This window comes from Vigna unguiculata, chromosome 9 (assembly GCF_004118075.2).
Source record: "Vigna unguiculata cultivar IT97K-499-35 chromosome 9, ASM411807v1, whole genome shotgun sequence".
In the NCBI taxonomy this organism is placed as follows: domain Eukaryota; kingdom Viridiplantae; phylum Streptophyta; class Magnoliopsida; order Fabales; family Fabaceae; genus Vigna; species Vigna unguiculata.
Genome location: NC_040287.1, coordinates 11,890,193 through 11,905,708, shown reverse-complemented (window position 1 = coordinate 11,905,708; position 15,516 = coordinate 11,890,193). Strand labels below are relative to the sequence as shown.

Here is a 15,516-nt window from a genome sequence, read left to right as displayed (position 1 = left end):
GTTTACAAATAAAAAGTGAGAGTAACGAAACATTTTGAGTTATATAGAATGAATTCAAAATTAAGAAATAAAAAAATTCACATAATGGAAACAATTAATTGATTTAAGAAAATTATATGGTAAAGGCTTCACTAGAATTGGGTTTCATGTTTCCATTGAAAGCTAAAAACAACAAACAATATATTTTTACTTCCTTCTCTCACATTCATACCGTTTGTTGCAATCCTCAATTGTGTTAAGACAAGCCTAAAATTGAATAGTAAAAATTTTATATCTAAATTTTTATTATTAAGTTCGTCTTAATCAACAATATTTTTATATTAAGTTTGCATTAATCAACAATATTCTGATTGAAATAAAATGTTAATCTTTATCTATGAATCTATGCTACGAAAAGAACAAGAAGTTTGAGGTAATAGATCATGACTTACTCAACTGTTTCACTTTATCCCTTTCCTCTGGTTCATGAATTGTGCTGTTATGCTGTATTTTAGTTGTGCGTAGCTCTTCTCTTAAACCGACCAATATTACGTTACCTCTTGTTTAAATAATATTTTCTACGCAACACATACAATAAAAGGGAAAAAAAATATATGCTTTTCCTTAAACTTCATACACAAAATTTTGGAGAAGTTGGATAAGAGCTTTGATTAAAAGTTGTACTACCGAAGAAACAATTTAATTTAATTTCTTAATTTTTATCTTTTGAAAAATTTAATTCAAACAATAGAACAACAATTTTTCGTGTAACTAGATTTAATTTTAGATGCTTCAGTAGAGAATTTTTGAGAGAAATTCGTTGAAAAATTGGTGGAGGTTTTCAATCCAAAAGATTTATTGATGGATTACAAATGCATCAATTTAAGTTGTTAATGCGTTATAGACGATTTGAAGTAGTGATCCCAAATGTGTCATGCATGCATATAAGGGCGCCTAATAGCACTAATAGTATATTATCCTTGAATGAAACAAAAGCAAGAATATAGTAATCGTAGATAAAATAAAATAAAATAAGAGGTAAAACTATACATTAATAACATCATTTTACAAAGAATGACAAACCCAAAATATGACTACATGGGCAAATGCGTTTATTGAAGAAACATCCTAAGATGTAATAAAATGTATGGTATAGCTGATAAACATAAGAAATTGACAGTAATTTTGATGATCATAAAGATGTGGTTGGTAAGGAGCCCATTAAAATAATATTTTCGTCTTTATGGTCCCTAGTCTTCTCTGGTTTTTCTGACGTAAATAATCCAGATAAGAACCTTTGTGAGAACCCAGAAGTGAGTCCTCTGCCTAATAAGTCCAAAGCTCCTCTTGTTTCACCCCTTTGGCTTGCTCTGTTAGTAAAGCTCCTTGTCTCGTTCAATCTGAGTTGAGCACCACAGGGACAATTTGCAAGTTTTCTAAAACAATGCTTGTGGAAAACCAACTTGCAAGCTTTGCACCTTTCAATCTCCTCTTCCTGGTAATAATTTAGATTGTATTCAGACTTCAACTTCTCATTAATATTAAAAGAAATTGAAACTATGAAAATGAAATGGATAAAAAGTGAACCATCTTTACAATTAGAGAAAATCATAATTGGGATAGGATTGATTTCCTGGTCTTGCAGCAAACAACAGGAATGCTATATAAACTCTTTCATAAGACAATAGCATAATGCCCCCTATAACCATTAAAATTCCCAACTCCGGACTACGGGAAAATCCACGGAAAGTAGTAGACTTGGTTGGGTTTTGTAGTTCCAACATCATACAAAATATTACATAATCTGAATACAATATAGACAATGAAGAAACACAATGTGATTTTCTATCAAATAGTCATTTTTCCTTTAGAATAAATTGCTTTATCAAGCAATTTATTTGCTACTGTGCACCAAGCCACTATGGAGCCCGATTAAAATTCGAAAAAATCATTACTCTTCTAATCGATATTATCTAATACAATACTACAGAATCTTATCTTAGCTATTGACAGCTACACACCTGAAATGGGAAAATGAGAGAAGATGGGTCACTGCAATCTTGTCGGGCATTACAGGGGTCTCCCACATCACAACATACAAGGCATTGGTCAGTAATGTGTTCCAGAATTGTCCTTGACACAGTTTCCACCATCACAGGAAGTGCTGCAAAAAAGTTGCTCTTTGTCAAGAACACTAGATATAGGGAATGCTACAACTTCTAAATAAACAAATAGTCAGCTCCGGATTGCATAAAAACAAAGAGAAAAGAAAGATACAGTGTCCATGATAGTTCTACTCTACATAGTTAGAGAGGTCATTTCCTCTGGTTTGGTTGTCACTTATTTTGTTTTACAGTTGTAGTTTGTTACTGTTGGGTTTTTAATAAACTTAAATGTATTAACCACTATAGGTAACTAGCCGTTGTGAGTGGTTAATGCACTAGCCGTTGGAGTCTAGGTAGTTAATCAGTTAGCCGTTTATAGCCGTTTATAGCTGTTTATAGCCGTTGAGAGTACAATGGTGAGAAAATGTGGTCTATAAATATAATGTATTGTAAGAACAAATATAACACAAGAGGTGAATAAAGTTTTTTTCACAAGATTATATAGTTGTTGTCTAACAAAGTGCTAACAAAGTGGTATCAAGAGCCAGTTAGCTTAAGTGTTTGAGTGGAAAAGAGAGAGAGCTAGAGAGCTTGAGTGCTTGAAAAAAGAGAGCTAAGTGTTTGAGAAAAAAAAGAAAGGAGATGGCCAGTCTTACAAATAGTATTTCTCTGCCCAAGTTGACAAAGGCTGTCAATTATGACAATTGGAGTCTCAAAATGAAGGCCCTTCTTGGATCCCAAGAAAATTGGGAGGTGGTTGAAGATGGTTTTGATGAACCAGCCAACACTACAGGTTGGTCAAATGCCCAGCTGAAAGTGCTGAAAGACGCACGTGTGAAGGACAAGGCAGCTTTGTACATCCTGTACCAAGCTGTGGACGAGTCTGGCTTTGAGAAGATTGCAAGTGCCAAATCTTCAAAAGAAGCGTGGGATATTTTTGAGAAGGCGTATAAGGGAGATGACCGAGTGAAGCAGGTGCGACTTCAAACACTTAGAGGCGAACTAGAAAGCATGAGGATGAAAGAGACCGAAGGAGTAGCCGAGTATATTACTCGGGTTGAAACTGTGGCGAATCAACTTAGTAGAAATGGAGAGACGTTGCCCGCTAGCCGAGTTGTGGAAAAGATTTTGAGATCTTTAACGGATGACTTTGAGAACGTGGTGTGCGCGATTGAAGAGTCCAAGAACTTGTCAATGCTCACGGTTGAAGAGCTTGCCGGGTCCCTTGAGGCGCATGAGCAGCGGAAGAAGAAGAAGGTTGAGCCACTTGGTCAATTACTCCAAACAAAGATGTCAATTAAAGATGAGAAAGCTCAGAACACTCAAGGTAGAGGATGATATCGAGGAGGTATAAGAAGCGCTCCTGGTGGTAGAAGCCGAGGACAAGAGAAAGAACAATCCGGTCAACAAAATTGGCACGGAAGAGGACGAGGTCCATGGAGAGGAGGTCAATCAAGCAACTCAAATGTTGAGTGCTTCAAGTGTGTCAAGTATGGCCACTATGCAAAGGAGTGCTACTCGGGCAAGTGTTTCAGTTGTGGTAAGTCTGGACATTTTGCCAAAGATTGTAGATCTGAAAGTAGAAATGAAGAGATGATCAACCTCACAAAAGATGTTGAAGAAGAAGCAACATTGTTGATGATGGCGTGTAGCTCGGGAGCTGAGCATAAGCAAGTGGTGAACTCGGCAAGAAGACCAAGTAGAATGGAGAGTTCAGCAAGAAGGCTGAGTATCATTGTTAACTCGACAAGACAGTCGAGTAGCGTGGATAGGTCAGCAAGACAACCGAGTAGGTTGCATAGGCTGGTGAGACATGCAGATAGCCCACACAGGGTGGTGGAGCATGTAGATACCCTGGACACCATGGTGGAGCATGAGGCCAACTCGATTAACTTGGTCGAATGCCTACATAGCTCGGATAAGTTGGTGGGGCAAGTGGATTACTCAGATAGCTCGGTGGGGCAAGTAGATTACTCAGATAGCTCGGTGGAGCACGTGAAAAGCATGAATAGCTCAGAATTTGAAGAAGAAGAACTTCTAATCCAAAGGTTAGAGATTGCAAAAGGAGACTTGCAATAGAGTATTGAAAAGGAGGTTAGAGACAATTTAATTCTACAAGAAAGTGTAGACAGAAGGAAACAGGCTTTGCAAAAGCGGCGCTTGGAATTTGAAAAAGATGTTTCAAGTTTGCAAGAACAGTTACAAGTTGAGAAGGATCTGAGAGCTGCACTAGAGGTGCAAGATGAGAAGTGGCGACTTGAAATGGATACGGAGATTGAGGAGATTAAGCACAACAATACGTGGGTGTGGTCTGATCTTTCAAAAAGAAGTCGGCCTATTGACAAGAACTCAATTAACGACAAGTTGGTCACAAAGACAAAGAACCCAATGAGTAACAAGTCGGCCAAAGAGAAGAACAAGTTTGCCAGTAAGGATGCAAAAACTGAGAGAGCAGAGAACAAGTTAGTCACAGGGAAAGCGAAGTACAAGTCGACCATAGATAAAGTGAAAGGGAAGTCAGTCATGAAGAAAGCGAAGAACTTAACTACTCATGAAAGGGACAAGCACAATGTGAGGAAGAGTTATTGCACATTGGAAGCCGTGATGAAGAATAAAGGAACAAAGATGGAGAATAAAAGAAGCATTTAAGTTTAAGGGGGAGTTTTGTTGGGTTTTTAATAAACTTAAATGTATTAACCACTATAGGTAACTAGCCGTTGTGAGTAGTTAATGCACTAGCCGTTGGAGTCTAGGTAGTTAATGAGTTAGCCGTTTATAGCCGTTTATAACCGTTTATAGCCGTTGAGAGTACAATGGTGAGGAAATGTGGATCTATAAATATAATGTATTGTAAGAACAAATATAACACAAGAGGTGAATAAAGTTCTTTTCACAAGATTATAGAGTTGTTGTCTAACAAAGTGCTAACAGTTACAACCGATCTTTCTTTCCTTTGCTTTGCTCCTCCATCCATTTATATATATTGGCTTTGCAAAGGTTCACTTTCTCTTAGTAATGAATTCCATTTCTTGTTAGTTTCAATACTCATTATGACGCCCACCTCCAAACAAAAATATGTCCGTTACCAGAGTACATATTGGATCCCACTTTGAGACAGACTACTGCCAGAAATCCCACATCATAATTTGCAGGTATATCCACTAAATAAATTGTCAAAAACTGACACAAGCCACATCCCCGAAGGTCTTATTAGCCATAATTTTAAGATGCTTATTATTGTTGTTACCACATAGTTTTAAGATGTTATTATTTTAGATACAATATGCCTTTTAAACAGATAGCATGAAAGGCATATCTGTTTAAACAGTTAATCAAGAACCGATAAGACTGGGTACCATAGGCTTGAGAGAGCTTCATTGGACCAGATCCAAAAACTGATGTTCTCCAACCACAATTAATTCCTAAACTAAAATAAATCAATCTATATTCACCACACCATGAACATATATTCGACATACATAATGAGTTATAAATTCACCCCATTAGAAAGAGAAAAAAAAATCAGTAATACATTCTGACTGATCAAATTATGCATGTCTACGATCCATCAAAACTGGGTTTTAGATATCATTGAGCAATCAAACGAAAGTGAAACACATGTATGTGGAAACTAATTGACAAAAAATTTCATTTAAAGAACAAATAAACAATAATAATAATAATAATAATAATAATAATATTAATAGAAACTAACCAGCAAAGACTCCTCTGGAAAGATCAATCAAATCTCTAAGAGCAAAAAAGTCATTGCTTTCGAGAAGATATCTCCTGTTTCCAAGTCCTCTGTTAATGGCCCTCCGAAACGGGCAGCGAACATATGGAAGCATTACACCTATCTTTTTTCTGACACTCATAATATGAAGCAGGGCTGGGACCTTTGACAAGAGGAAGGGATTAACTGCAGTGACACAGAGCATGGGCTGCAGAAGAAATTTAATTAATAAAACGGCAAAGTGAATGGTAAGAATATTATAAAATATACAATGGCAAAAAGGACTCGGGGGAGGAAAAGAATAAGATGCATCTAGTATAAGAAAACACAGCACAAATTTCACCTAAACAAATATTTCAATGTCCATTCCCAGAGTTGCGCATTATTTTCTACTTAGAACACTTCCTGAGGACTGCAGGAAGGAAATTTGATCCAAATCCAAGTCAATGACTGGTAAACAATGAAGCGAAAATAGAAAGGCCGATTAAGCTACAGCACTAATCAAGAAGAGCATGAAATTTAGATATTAATATTTAATGAGCCAACAAGATCTTAACAACACACATCAATATGCACAAGTTATTTCGCATCACCTCACGATCTATATTCACAATGCTAATTGAAATTGCAGAAAACCAGAATTTATTCAAATTAGTAATCCTATATCAGCATATATCCAACCTGCAGGAATAAAGAGTTATGCAATGGTAAATAGAACTTTTCAATTCAGAGATTATGTCTCGAAACTTTCTCACTTTCTATTGTGTCTTTACTTTCTCAACCACACAAGTTTTTTTCAAATATTAACTTGGAATATAAACATTCACATAAAAGATTCAAAGGTAAAAACAACATTATAAAGGACAAACATTAGTGTTAAATTTACCTGTTCATATATAGAATCTAGATAGGATTTTGCCAACTGAGAAACATGATAATGAGTAAAATCCCAGTGATGTAAAATTCTGGCTGGCAAGACTGCAGTCTCATTTGTGTGGCAAGAAGAACAAAACAACTGGCCCGTGTATTCACAAAGTCGAGGCTTCCGCCATCCAAATGTCTGTACAAAATCCCAAATCAAAGTTCTTCCATCATCAAAATGTTTATGGCATCCAGCACAGGTGTGATGCTGTGCTTCTAACAATTGTTTGATAGATTTGTTTGGTGGAATTTCAACAATGAGTGAAATTGTCTTTCCTAAATTGGAAATGTTTCGAAAATTTTGCCAGCCTGTAAAGGAAGACTGAGAAACCGGTACATTTGACACAGGTGAAATAGGATACGAATCTTGATGGGACAAAAACCATATCAATGCTCTAGGAGGAGAGGACCTGGAATGGATAATAGACTGTAAACACTCTTGTATGAGAACACTTCTTTTCACAATAATATCTGGAGATGCACTTCTAAATATCTGGGTTTCCTTTTCAACAGAAGACCATGGCAAAGGTAGTTTCCAGCCTTGCTCATTAAATAATGCTTTCATGCAACGATAAAGAGTGAAGAAATCACGATATCGCCTTTCAACCTCCCACTGGTCCTTGCCACTCCACACTTTAATTATATACACAGTGTATTCCTTCACTCCAACCAATCGTTCACTGAAAGAAACATCCCCTTTCTTCTGCCTCGCACCTACCACTTCAATCCTATCTATTCTTCTTGGACGTTGAACTAGCAGGTAAGCATCATCTGTGCTAGAAGTAGAAGCAGTCAACCCACCATCTCTTGAAGGCATAGAAAATTGAGGCTCAACCAATCTGTTACCCATGGAAAGCCTGGCCCGAGGAGAATCCACAGATTCGAGTAAAATTTCTTCCATTTCCTGAACAACCTCGTCATAAAATTCATTTAGCTCAAAGTCTTCTGTCTGCAACATTTAGTGAAACGTCCAATACCAAAATGTCAAATCAAGTATATGAGAAGAAAAAAAAATGAGTTGCTTCAACAATGAGTTTATGACAGCATTTATCATCATCTCTTTTTATGGTATATGGGCATAATAGCAACCTCTCTTGACATAAATAAGTAAATGATAAAGCCAGTTAAATCACACAACCAACCTTTCAAAATTCAAAAAGTAAATTAGATGCTAGGTTTTAGTTTCAATTGCATACATCTTATAGAATGAGTAATAAACAATTTCACTACTCAGCCAAAATAATCTTCGTCAAATGTCAACCCCATGGGTTTACGCAACGCTTTAGATGCTGGACACCATTTGATCCAGCCACTACAATTTGGTTGTAGCTATCACAACTACATCACACTGATAATTCTCCATATTGGCCTACAACAGTCATATTGAAACTATGACCATAACACAACTACAACCCAATTTAAACTACGGTACTACGCATTAATTAAAATTGACAAAATTGAAGTGGCAAATATTAACTGAAAAGGATTGAATTGAAAATGATAACCTGAAAGACAATGGAATGCATTACTCACCTTAGACACCACAGGACTTTTCTCTAAGAGATTTGTTGAAGTGGGTGAACTCTCTAATGTTTTCCTCCTTCCACTGTCTGACTGCTGCGCAGTTGGTTCAACACACTCAAATGATTTTGCAATAACGTTCTCAAGATGGCTGGATGAATTGGAAGAACTCTTATGAAATTGGCTATCATCACTAATGTGATCAAGCCTGAACTTAGAATCATTCAGCTCCGACTTTACACCAGGAGCATCACTAGCTGCAATAGCTTCTTGACTGTTGACATTTCCTTTCTCCATGCTACCACAACCATTAACATCCAAACCCATACTCCGAGGAGCTTCTTTCTCCGGCAGATCCAAATGAACTTCATCCACCTCGGTAACAGAAGAAATTTCAGGACAACTAACTAAATCACCAGAACCTCGGATCGGCATCTTGACACTGCTCGGAGGATCGATTGCTGCAGAACTTTCCTCTAAGTAAGCAGGCATAACAACTTCCCTTTCCCTAACCTTTTCTACGGCATCAGAATAACCTATATATTTAGTATCTTCAACTTCATTGACTATAACCATGTCTTTTACATTTTTGCCTTGCTCCTTTTGACCAGAACCTGGATTCAATGTATCATTCTTTTTTCGCTGACTGTGAAATAGATCAGACATGACAGAAACCGGACCGTTTTGCAGCAAAAAATCATCCAAGTCTCGCGAACCATAGGCCACAGAAGTGTTCATAAACAAAGGGTTCTCGTTTCTCACTTCCCTCTCTTCACAATAACCCAAGTTTTCCGTCAAATAAATTTCCTTTCCACTGTCACCATTACCATCACTGTCATAATTATACATAGAATCATCACCCTCCGATAACTCTTCCAATTCTTCTTCTTCTTCTTCTTCCTCATCTCTTTTATCAATCTGAAATTCAAAACCATTTACACCACCTTCTCCAGCACTCACTTCACCGTTCCCATTCAACTCTCCGATCCGGTTAAACCCAATCAACTCCGAGGAATCGAGCGCAGTCAAAGCAAGCTCCTCACTGCAATCACCGTACAGCTCCAATCCACTGGAACCGTACCGCAGACTCCGTCGTCGGTCGCCGGAGAAATTTGCTTCCGACGTTCCTTTTCCCAAACTGAAACTCTCGAAACCCTCCGCGGAAGAAGCGAAATCGCAATCGGAGAAATCCTGGAAGAGCGTGACAGCGCTGCACATGCTCATGCTGGTGCTGGGCGTTCCCATCACCGAGTTGGCGCTGCAATACCGCTCGAACTCGGAATCGTCGGAGGCACCGTCCGATTCCCGAACCCGTAACGGAGGAAACGAATCCAACGGATCCGGAGAACTGAGTTCACCGCGCACATTCATGGCTTCAAATTCGACGAAAATAATAGAAGGTCACGATGCAATTAATTAAAGATGCGACGCTTCGGAAGGTTCTCGAAGGAACCGTACGGTTAGGTAGAGGAGAAAATCGCACAGTAGGGAGAGAGACCCTTCCCTTCAGAGAAGGCGATGATGATGATGATGACGAAGAGGGAAATAAAAAAATAATGAAAATTAAAAATAATGGAAGAAAAAATTAAAAAAAAAAAAATCTGGTATTTGTTTTTTGTCTTTAAAAAAATGAAAATTAGAGAGAAGAGATTGTAAGATGGGTGAAGAGTGGATTCAAAACTACCGGTATAAATAAATATATGCACGACCATGTATTTATGTGCATGTTGTTTTACCTACCAATCAAAGAAACGACTCTGTTGAACTATCTTTTAAAACAAACCTGAGTTTGACCATGTTTGTAATTTTGAAATAAAATGGTCATATTTCCATAAGATAATGTTGGAATAAAAGCCATATAAAAATATATATCGATTTATCAAATATATTAATTTAAAACTAAACAACTAAACTGTTTTATCTTTTATGAATTTATTGTTACGGATTTATAAAATTATATTTAAATTAAATGTAATTATAATGTTTAATTATAAAATTATAGAAGTTTAATCAAGTAGATCTTGATCAATAATTAGCGCAGAGTGAAAATAATACACTAAAATATTTTGAATTTATTTAAAATTGAATAAAACAAAAATTTTAAATTTTTAGTTATTGATTTTTGAATGTAAATAATTATATTGTCAACAAAAAATTTATTTCTTATTTTCTTTCGAAATCTTGTTTGGATAATCTTCATTGTAAAAGATTATACATGAAGAGTTAAAATAAAATGAATTAGATGATTAGTTAAGCAAAATATCCTTAATTTTTCTGTTATTACGAAATATTGACATAATCTAATGATGGTGGATAAATTTTTCAAACTTGGATGATTAGGAGTATTAATAATGAAATGTTAAACTAATAGTTTCTTTATCGACATACCTCTTTCTTTTTTTTTAGATTTAAGTAAAAAATAATTTATCATAATCTAATAAAAAATTGAAAAGTAATAACTAAATATATATATATATATATATATATATATGATAATCAAGTCACAGTTAAACACTAATTATAAAAAAATACATAGTACATTATTTCTTCTTCAATATTCATACAAAATAAATATACAAAAAACTTATATGATAAAAAATAATGTTAACGGTTAAATTAATATATAAGTATCAAATAAGATAATAGATAATAATATTTTTTTTCCAAGAATATGGAAGAGAACAAATAATAAGTGGGAGTATAAATAATTGATTTGTGTCATCTTTTCTTTAGGAACCAAAAGAAAACAAGTAAGAGAGTAACACATCAATACTATTCGTGAAAAACTCAAAAGAAAACGGATCAAAGTAAGACATCAATATTAATAAATATTTTTATTCTTTATTTTATTTCATTTATATTTAATTATTTATTCTATTTAATATTTAAATATTGTATTTTATAAAAAATAAAAAATATTTAATCTAATTTTCATTGATTCTTAATACACATTATATATGATTAAAAAATTCAGAAAATAATTAAAAATTTTTAATATATAGGAATATAATTTTAAAAATTTAAAAAAAAATTGAGAAACTATGACCCTCCCATCGCTAAAAAATATATATATATATATATATATATATATATATATATATATATATATATATATGAATTTTTACATGTTATAATATATTTATTTATTATATTAGAGTGAGTTTACAGAAATACAATCATAATAATATTAATATTAATATTTTATTGGTAAAATTAAATAATAATATTTTAATTTCTTTGATAACAAGAATGTGTTTAAATTTTTTATATCTTTTTACTAAAATAAATTATATATAATTATTTTAAACAATATATTATGATTGGGTTAACCAAAAATTAAAATTAAAATTCAAGTTTAATTTGAATGTAAAAAAAAAAAAACCTCTAAAAATATAAAAGTGAGCTTATGTAAAAAAAAAGAATAATTTGTTTTATCTCATACATGTATTATCTGATTGTAAAAATTTTACTTAAATTTGTATCATTTAATTAGTGTAAATACGATTTTGTCTCATCAGGTCGACGATATCAATTTGTATCATCTAATTAGAGATGTCAAAATGAATTTCAACCCGTGAGCCAATCCGGCTCACCACGGGTTCGAGCCGGATTGGATTGAGAAAAATTCAATTTTTTCAAAATTCAACCCGGCTCACTTAACCCACGGGTTAAACGGGTTCGAGCCGGGTTGAAGGTGGTGGGTTGGCCCACTTAACCCACCAACATTTTTTTACAATCTTTTTTTTTATTTTTTTAATAATTATTTACTACTCCTATTATATTTGTTCACAATTTCATATTTTTAAATGTTAGAATGTTGCTTAATTATATTTGAATAATTTGAATGTTTAATTAATTTGATTGTCAAGTATGTTGATACTTTAATCTTTAACTATAATCTTTATAGTAAATTACTCAAGTAACCGTCTTATAAACATTTTTTTCTAAATTAGCATCAAAAAATGTATAGCTCGTAGTGAGCCAACCCGTGTGAGCCGGGTTGGCTCACTTTGACATGTCTACATCCAATGGACATTGTTTTTGTGAGAACTTTATTTATTATTTATATTCTTCATTATTAATTAATATTTTATTTATATTTTTGAGTATCGATTTATTATGTATATTTATATTTTTATTTGTTATAATTTATTATTATTTATTGTAAATCATTTTATTACTATTTATTATATTTTTTATATTTATTAATTTTTATTATTTATATTTGTTATAATTATTATAATATATATATATATATATATATATATATATATATATATATATATATATATATATGTTCAAACTTACTTTTTTAAAATAAAATCTTAAATAATAAACAATAAAAAATATATATAATTATTTGTTTAAAATATGTTTAGACACCAACTTTAAAAAACTAAATGAGGAAAAAATGAAAAGAAAAGCGAGGGGAAAAAAAGTTATAAGTTGCTTCACAATCCTATTATTCAAAAAGCATGCTCAATGTACCATTCCCCTCAAATACCTATTATACAAAAAGAAAATATATATTAACACATCAAATTTGACAACTTATCTCACAATGTGCATTGACAATTTCTTTTTTCTAAACTTTTTTTCAAATTCCATATTGGTTTTATTTGAATGATAACAGGAGGCAACGAAGGCAGAAACCACGAGTGGCGTTGTTGAAGTGGAGAAAACGTTGGTCGTCGTCCTTAATAGTGAAGTGGAAGTCTACAAACGATGATCTTCTTCTTCAACCTTTGTTATTCGGCTTGAAGCCCTTCATTCGAAAAAACTCTTTTCTTCTTCATTTCCGTTTTATTGTTCGTTGCAACGGTGTGGGTTTACCCATTGGTGGAAAGCTCTATTGGTTCGTCCTCCATATTGATTGTCGTGGAAAGGGGCCATTTTTTGTGTAGTGGCTTGGTGACCTTCCTTAGGTGAGAGTGTCACTTTCGTCTTTCTCATTGAAGGTTAGCGGTGTCTCTTATTCCAGAGGAAGTTGGTGGTGAGTTAAGTTTATTTCTGGTTTGGATTGTGATTATTACTTCTTGAAAAGGGCAAGTTGAAGCTTGTTTTTTGTTAGGAATGTGGGTTGTTTAGGTTAGGGTTAAGTATTTATGTTGTTAGTTTGTATCATTTTTGTTTATGAAATTGTTCCATTTCCTTTGAAAATGTGTGCCTACATTTGTTGTTGGAATAAGTTTATGGGTCTTGTGTATTTCATTGTTATAGAAGAATATTTCAGTGAGTGTACTTCAAAAAGACATCATAATTGAATCCCAAAATAGGTCCACTACTTCTCCTTTTCTCAACTTACAAATAATTTCATGTATTCTAGTATTTCATGTATGTGTGAACCACAATGCAAATAAATGCAAACCCTGGTATTAACTTCTTCACAAAGTCTATAGAGTGCCAATTCCCACTAATAACCTTAAAGTTCTAGTACTTCAAAAAGACTTCATAATTGAACTTCAAAATAGGTGCACTACTTCTTTTCCTTTTCAACACCTGCAAATAATTTTTATACATTCCAATATTTGATATATGTGTGAACCACAATGCAAATAAGTATTAACCTTGGTATTAAATTTTTCATGAGGTCAATAGAGTGCCAATTCACATGAATTTTTAACTTAAAGTTCTTGTACTTCAAAAAGAGTTCATAATGGAACCCCAAAAGAGGTCCACTACTTCTCCTTTTCCCAACTTACAAATAATTTTTATACATTTTAGTATTTGATGTATGTGTGAACCACAATCCAAATAAGATCTAACCATGGTATTAACTATTTAACGAGGTCAACAAAGTACTAATGCACACTAATTGTTAATTTAAAGTTCATGTACTACAAAAAGACTTCATAATTGAACCCCAAAATAGGCGCACTACTTCTTTTCCTTTCTAACAACTATAAATAATTTTTATACATTGTATTTGATGCATGTGTGAACCATAATGCAAATAAGTCTTAACCCTGGTATTAACTTCTTCATGAAGTCAACAGAGTGTCAATTCACACTAATTGTTACCTTAAAGTTCTTGTACTTCAAAAAGACTTCATAATTGAATCCCCAAATAGGTGCACTACTTCTTTTCGTTTTCAACACCTGCAATTAATTTTTATATGTTCCAGTATTTGATATATGTGTGAACCACAATGCAAATAAGTGTTAACCCTGATATTAACTTTTTAATGAGGTCAATAGAGTGTCAATTCACACTAATTTTTAGCTTAGAGTTCATGTACTTCAAAATGACTTCATAATTGAACCCAAAATAGGTCCACTACTTCTTTACCTTTTCAAGACCTACAAATAATTTTTATAGATTCCAATATTTGATGTATGTGTGAACCACAATGCAAAAAAAGTGTTAACCCTGGTATTAACTTTTTCACGAGGTCAACATAGTGCCATTCACTCTAATTTTTAGCTTAAAGTTAATTAACTTCAAAAAGACTTCATAATTGAACTCCAAAATAGGTCCACTACTTTTCTTCTTTTCTCAACTTATAAATAATTTTTACACATTCCAATATTTCTTGTATGTGTGAACCACAATGTAAATAAGTACCAACCATGGTATTAACTTCTTTATGAAGTCAATAGAGTGGCAATTCACACTATTTGTTACCTTAAACTTCATGTACTTCAAAAGGTCTTCATAATTGAACCCCAAAATAGGTGCACTACTTCTTCTCTTTTTGTCAACTTACAAATAATTTTTATACATTCCAGTATTTGATGTATGTGTGAACCACAATGCAAATAAGTGCTAACCCTGGTATGTCACATGTAGTTGTCTAATTAATTCATGAACCCAAGTCATAAAAGTGCCACTTCTGAAATTATCCAATAAAGAAATATTGATGTGAAAATCATTTGTCTTGGGTTAGTAGTTATTCACTCACGAGTTGTCACGTACTGTGGGGATGGATTAATATTTTCATATGGATTAAACTTAGTTAAATGAATCCCTTCAATGAGCACCATATACTCCCCACTGGTAATGATGGCAATGAACAACAAAAAAGGTTTCATAGAACCATTCACACAAGTTCAAAACCAATAACACGGGTTAGCACTTATGTAGGCATGGGTAAGCAAAAACAGTTCAGACTATAATTAAACAATAAATAATGGAACCTTTTTTATTCAAAAGACAAAAATGGATCTTGGACTCTCTTTAAAAAATTGGAGAAGGAAGATATAATGTTATGACATGAACTCAAGGCATCACAATGTCATTTCTCAAGTTATTCAAGC

At 33.5% G+C, this 15,516-nt stretch overlaps 1 protein-coding gene across 1 annotated transcript; it reads right to left on the bottom strand.

Annotated features, from left to right (window-relative positions):
- Positions 1 to 1,001: 1,001 nt before the first annotated feature.
- Positions 1,002 to 9,812, bottom strand: LOC114163084. The gene is made up of 5 exons (XM_028047161.1): positions 8,272 to 9,812; positions 6,704 to 7,687; positions 5,800 to 6,025; positions 2,001 to 2,143; positions 1,002 to 1,474 (listed from the first exon to the last, which is right to left on the bottom strand). Exons 1-5 carry the CDS (start codon positions 9,628 to 9,630, stop codon positions 1,172 to 1,174), a joined length of 3,015 nt encoding a protein of 1,004 aa, XP_027902962.1. The 5' UTR covers positions 9,631 to 9,812; the 3' UTR covers positions 1,002 to 1,171.
- Positions 9,813 to 15,516: the final 5,704 nt, after the last annotated feature.

Coding starts and splice junctions, on each gene's coding strand:
- LOC114163084 (XM_028047161.1), bottom strand. CDS start 9,630: ATGAATGTGCGCGGTGAACTCAGTTCTCCGGATCCGTTGGATTCGTTT. Junction 7,688..8,271: donor AAAGTCCTGTGGTGTCTAAG/GTGAGTAATGCA, acceptor TAAATGTTGCAG/ACAGAAGACTTTGAGCTAAA. Junction 2,144..5,799: donor TTCCAGAGGAGTCTTTGCTG/GTTAGTTTCTAT, acceptor ACTTTTTTGCAG/CACTTCCTGTGATGGTGGAA.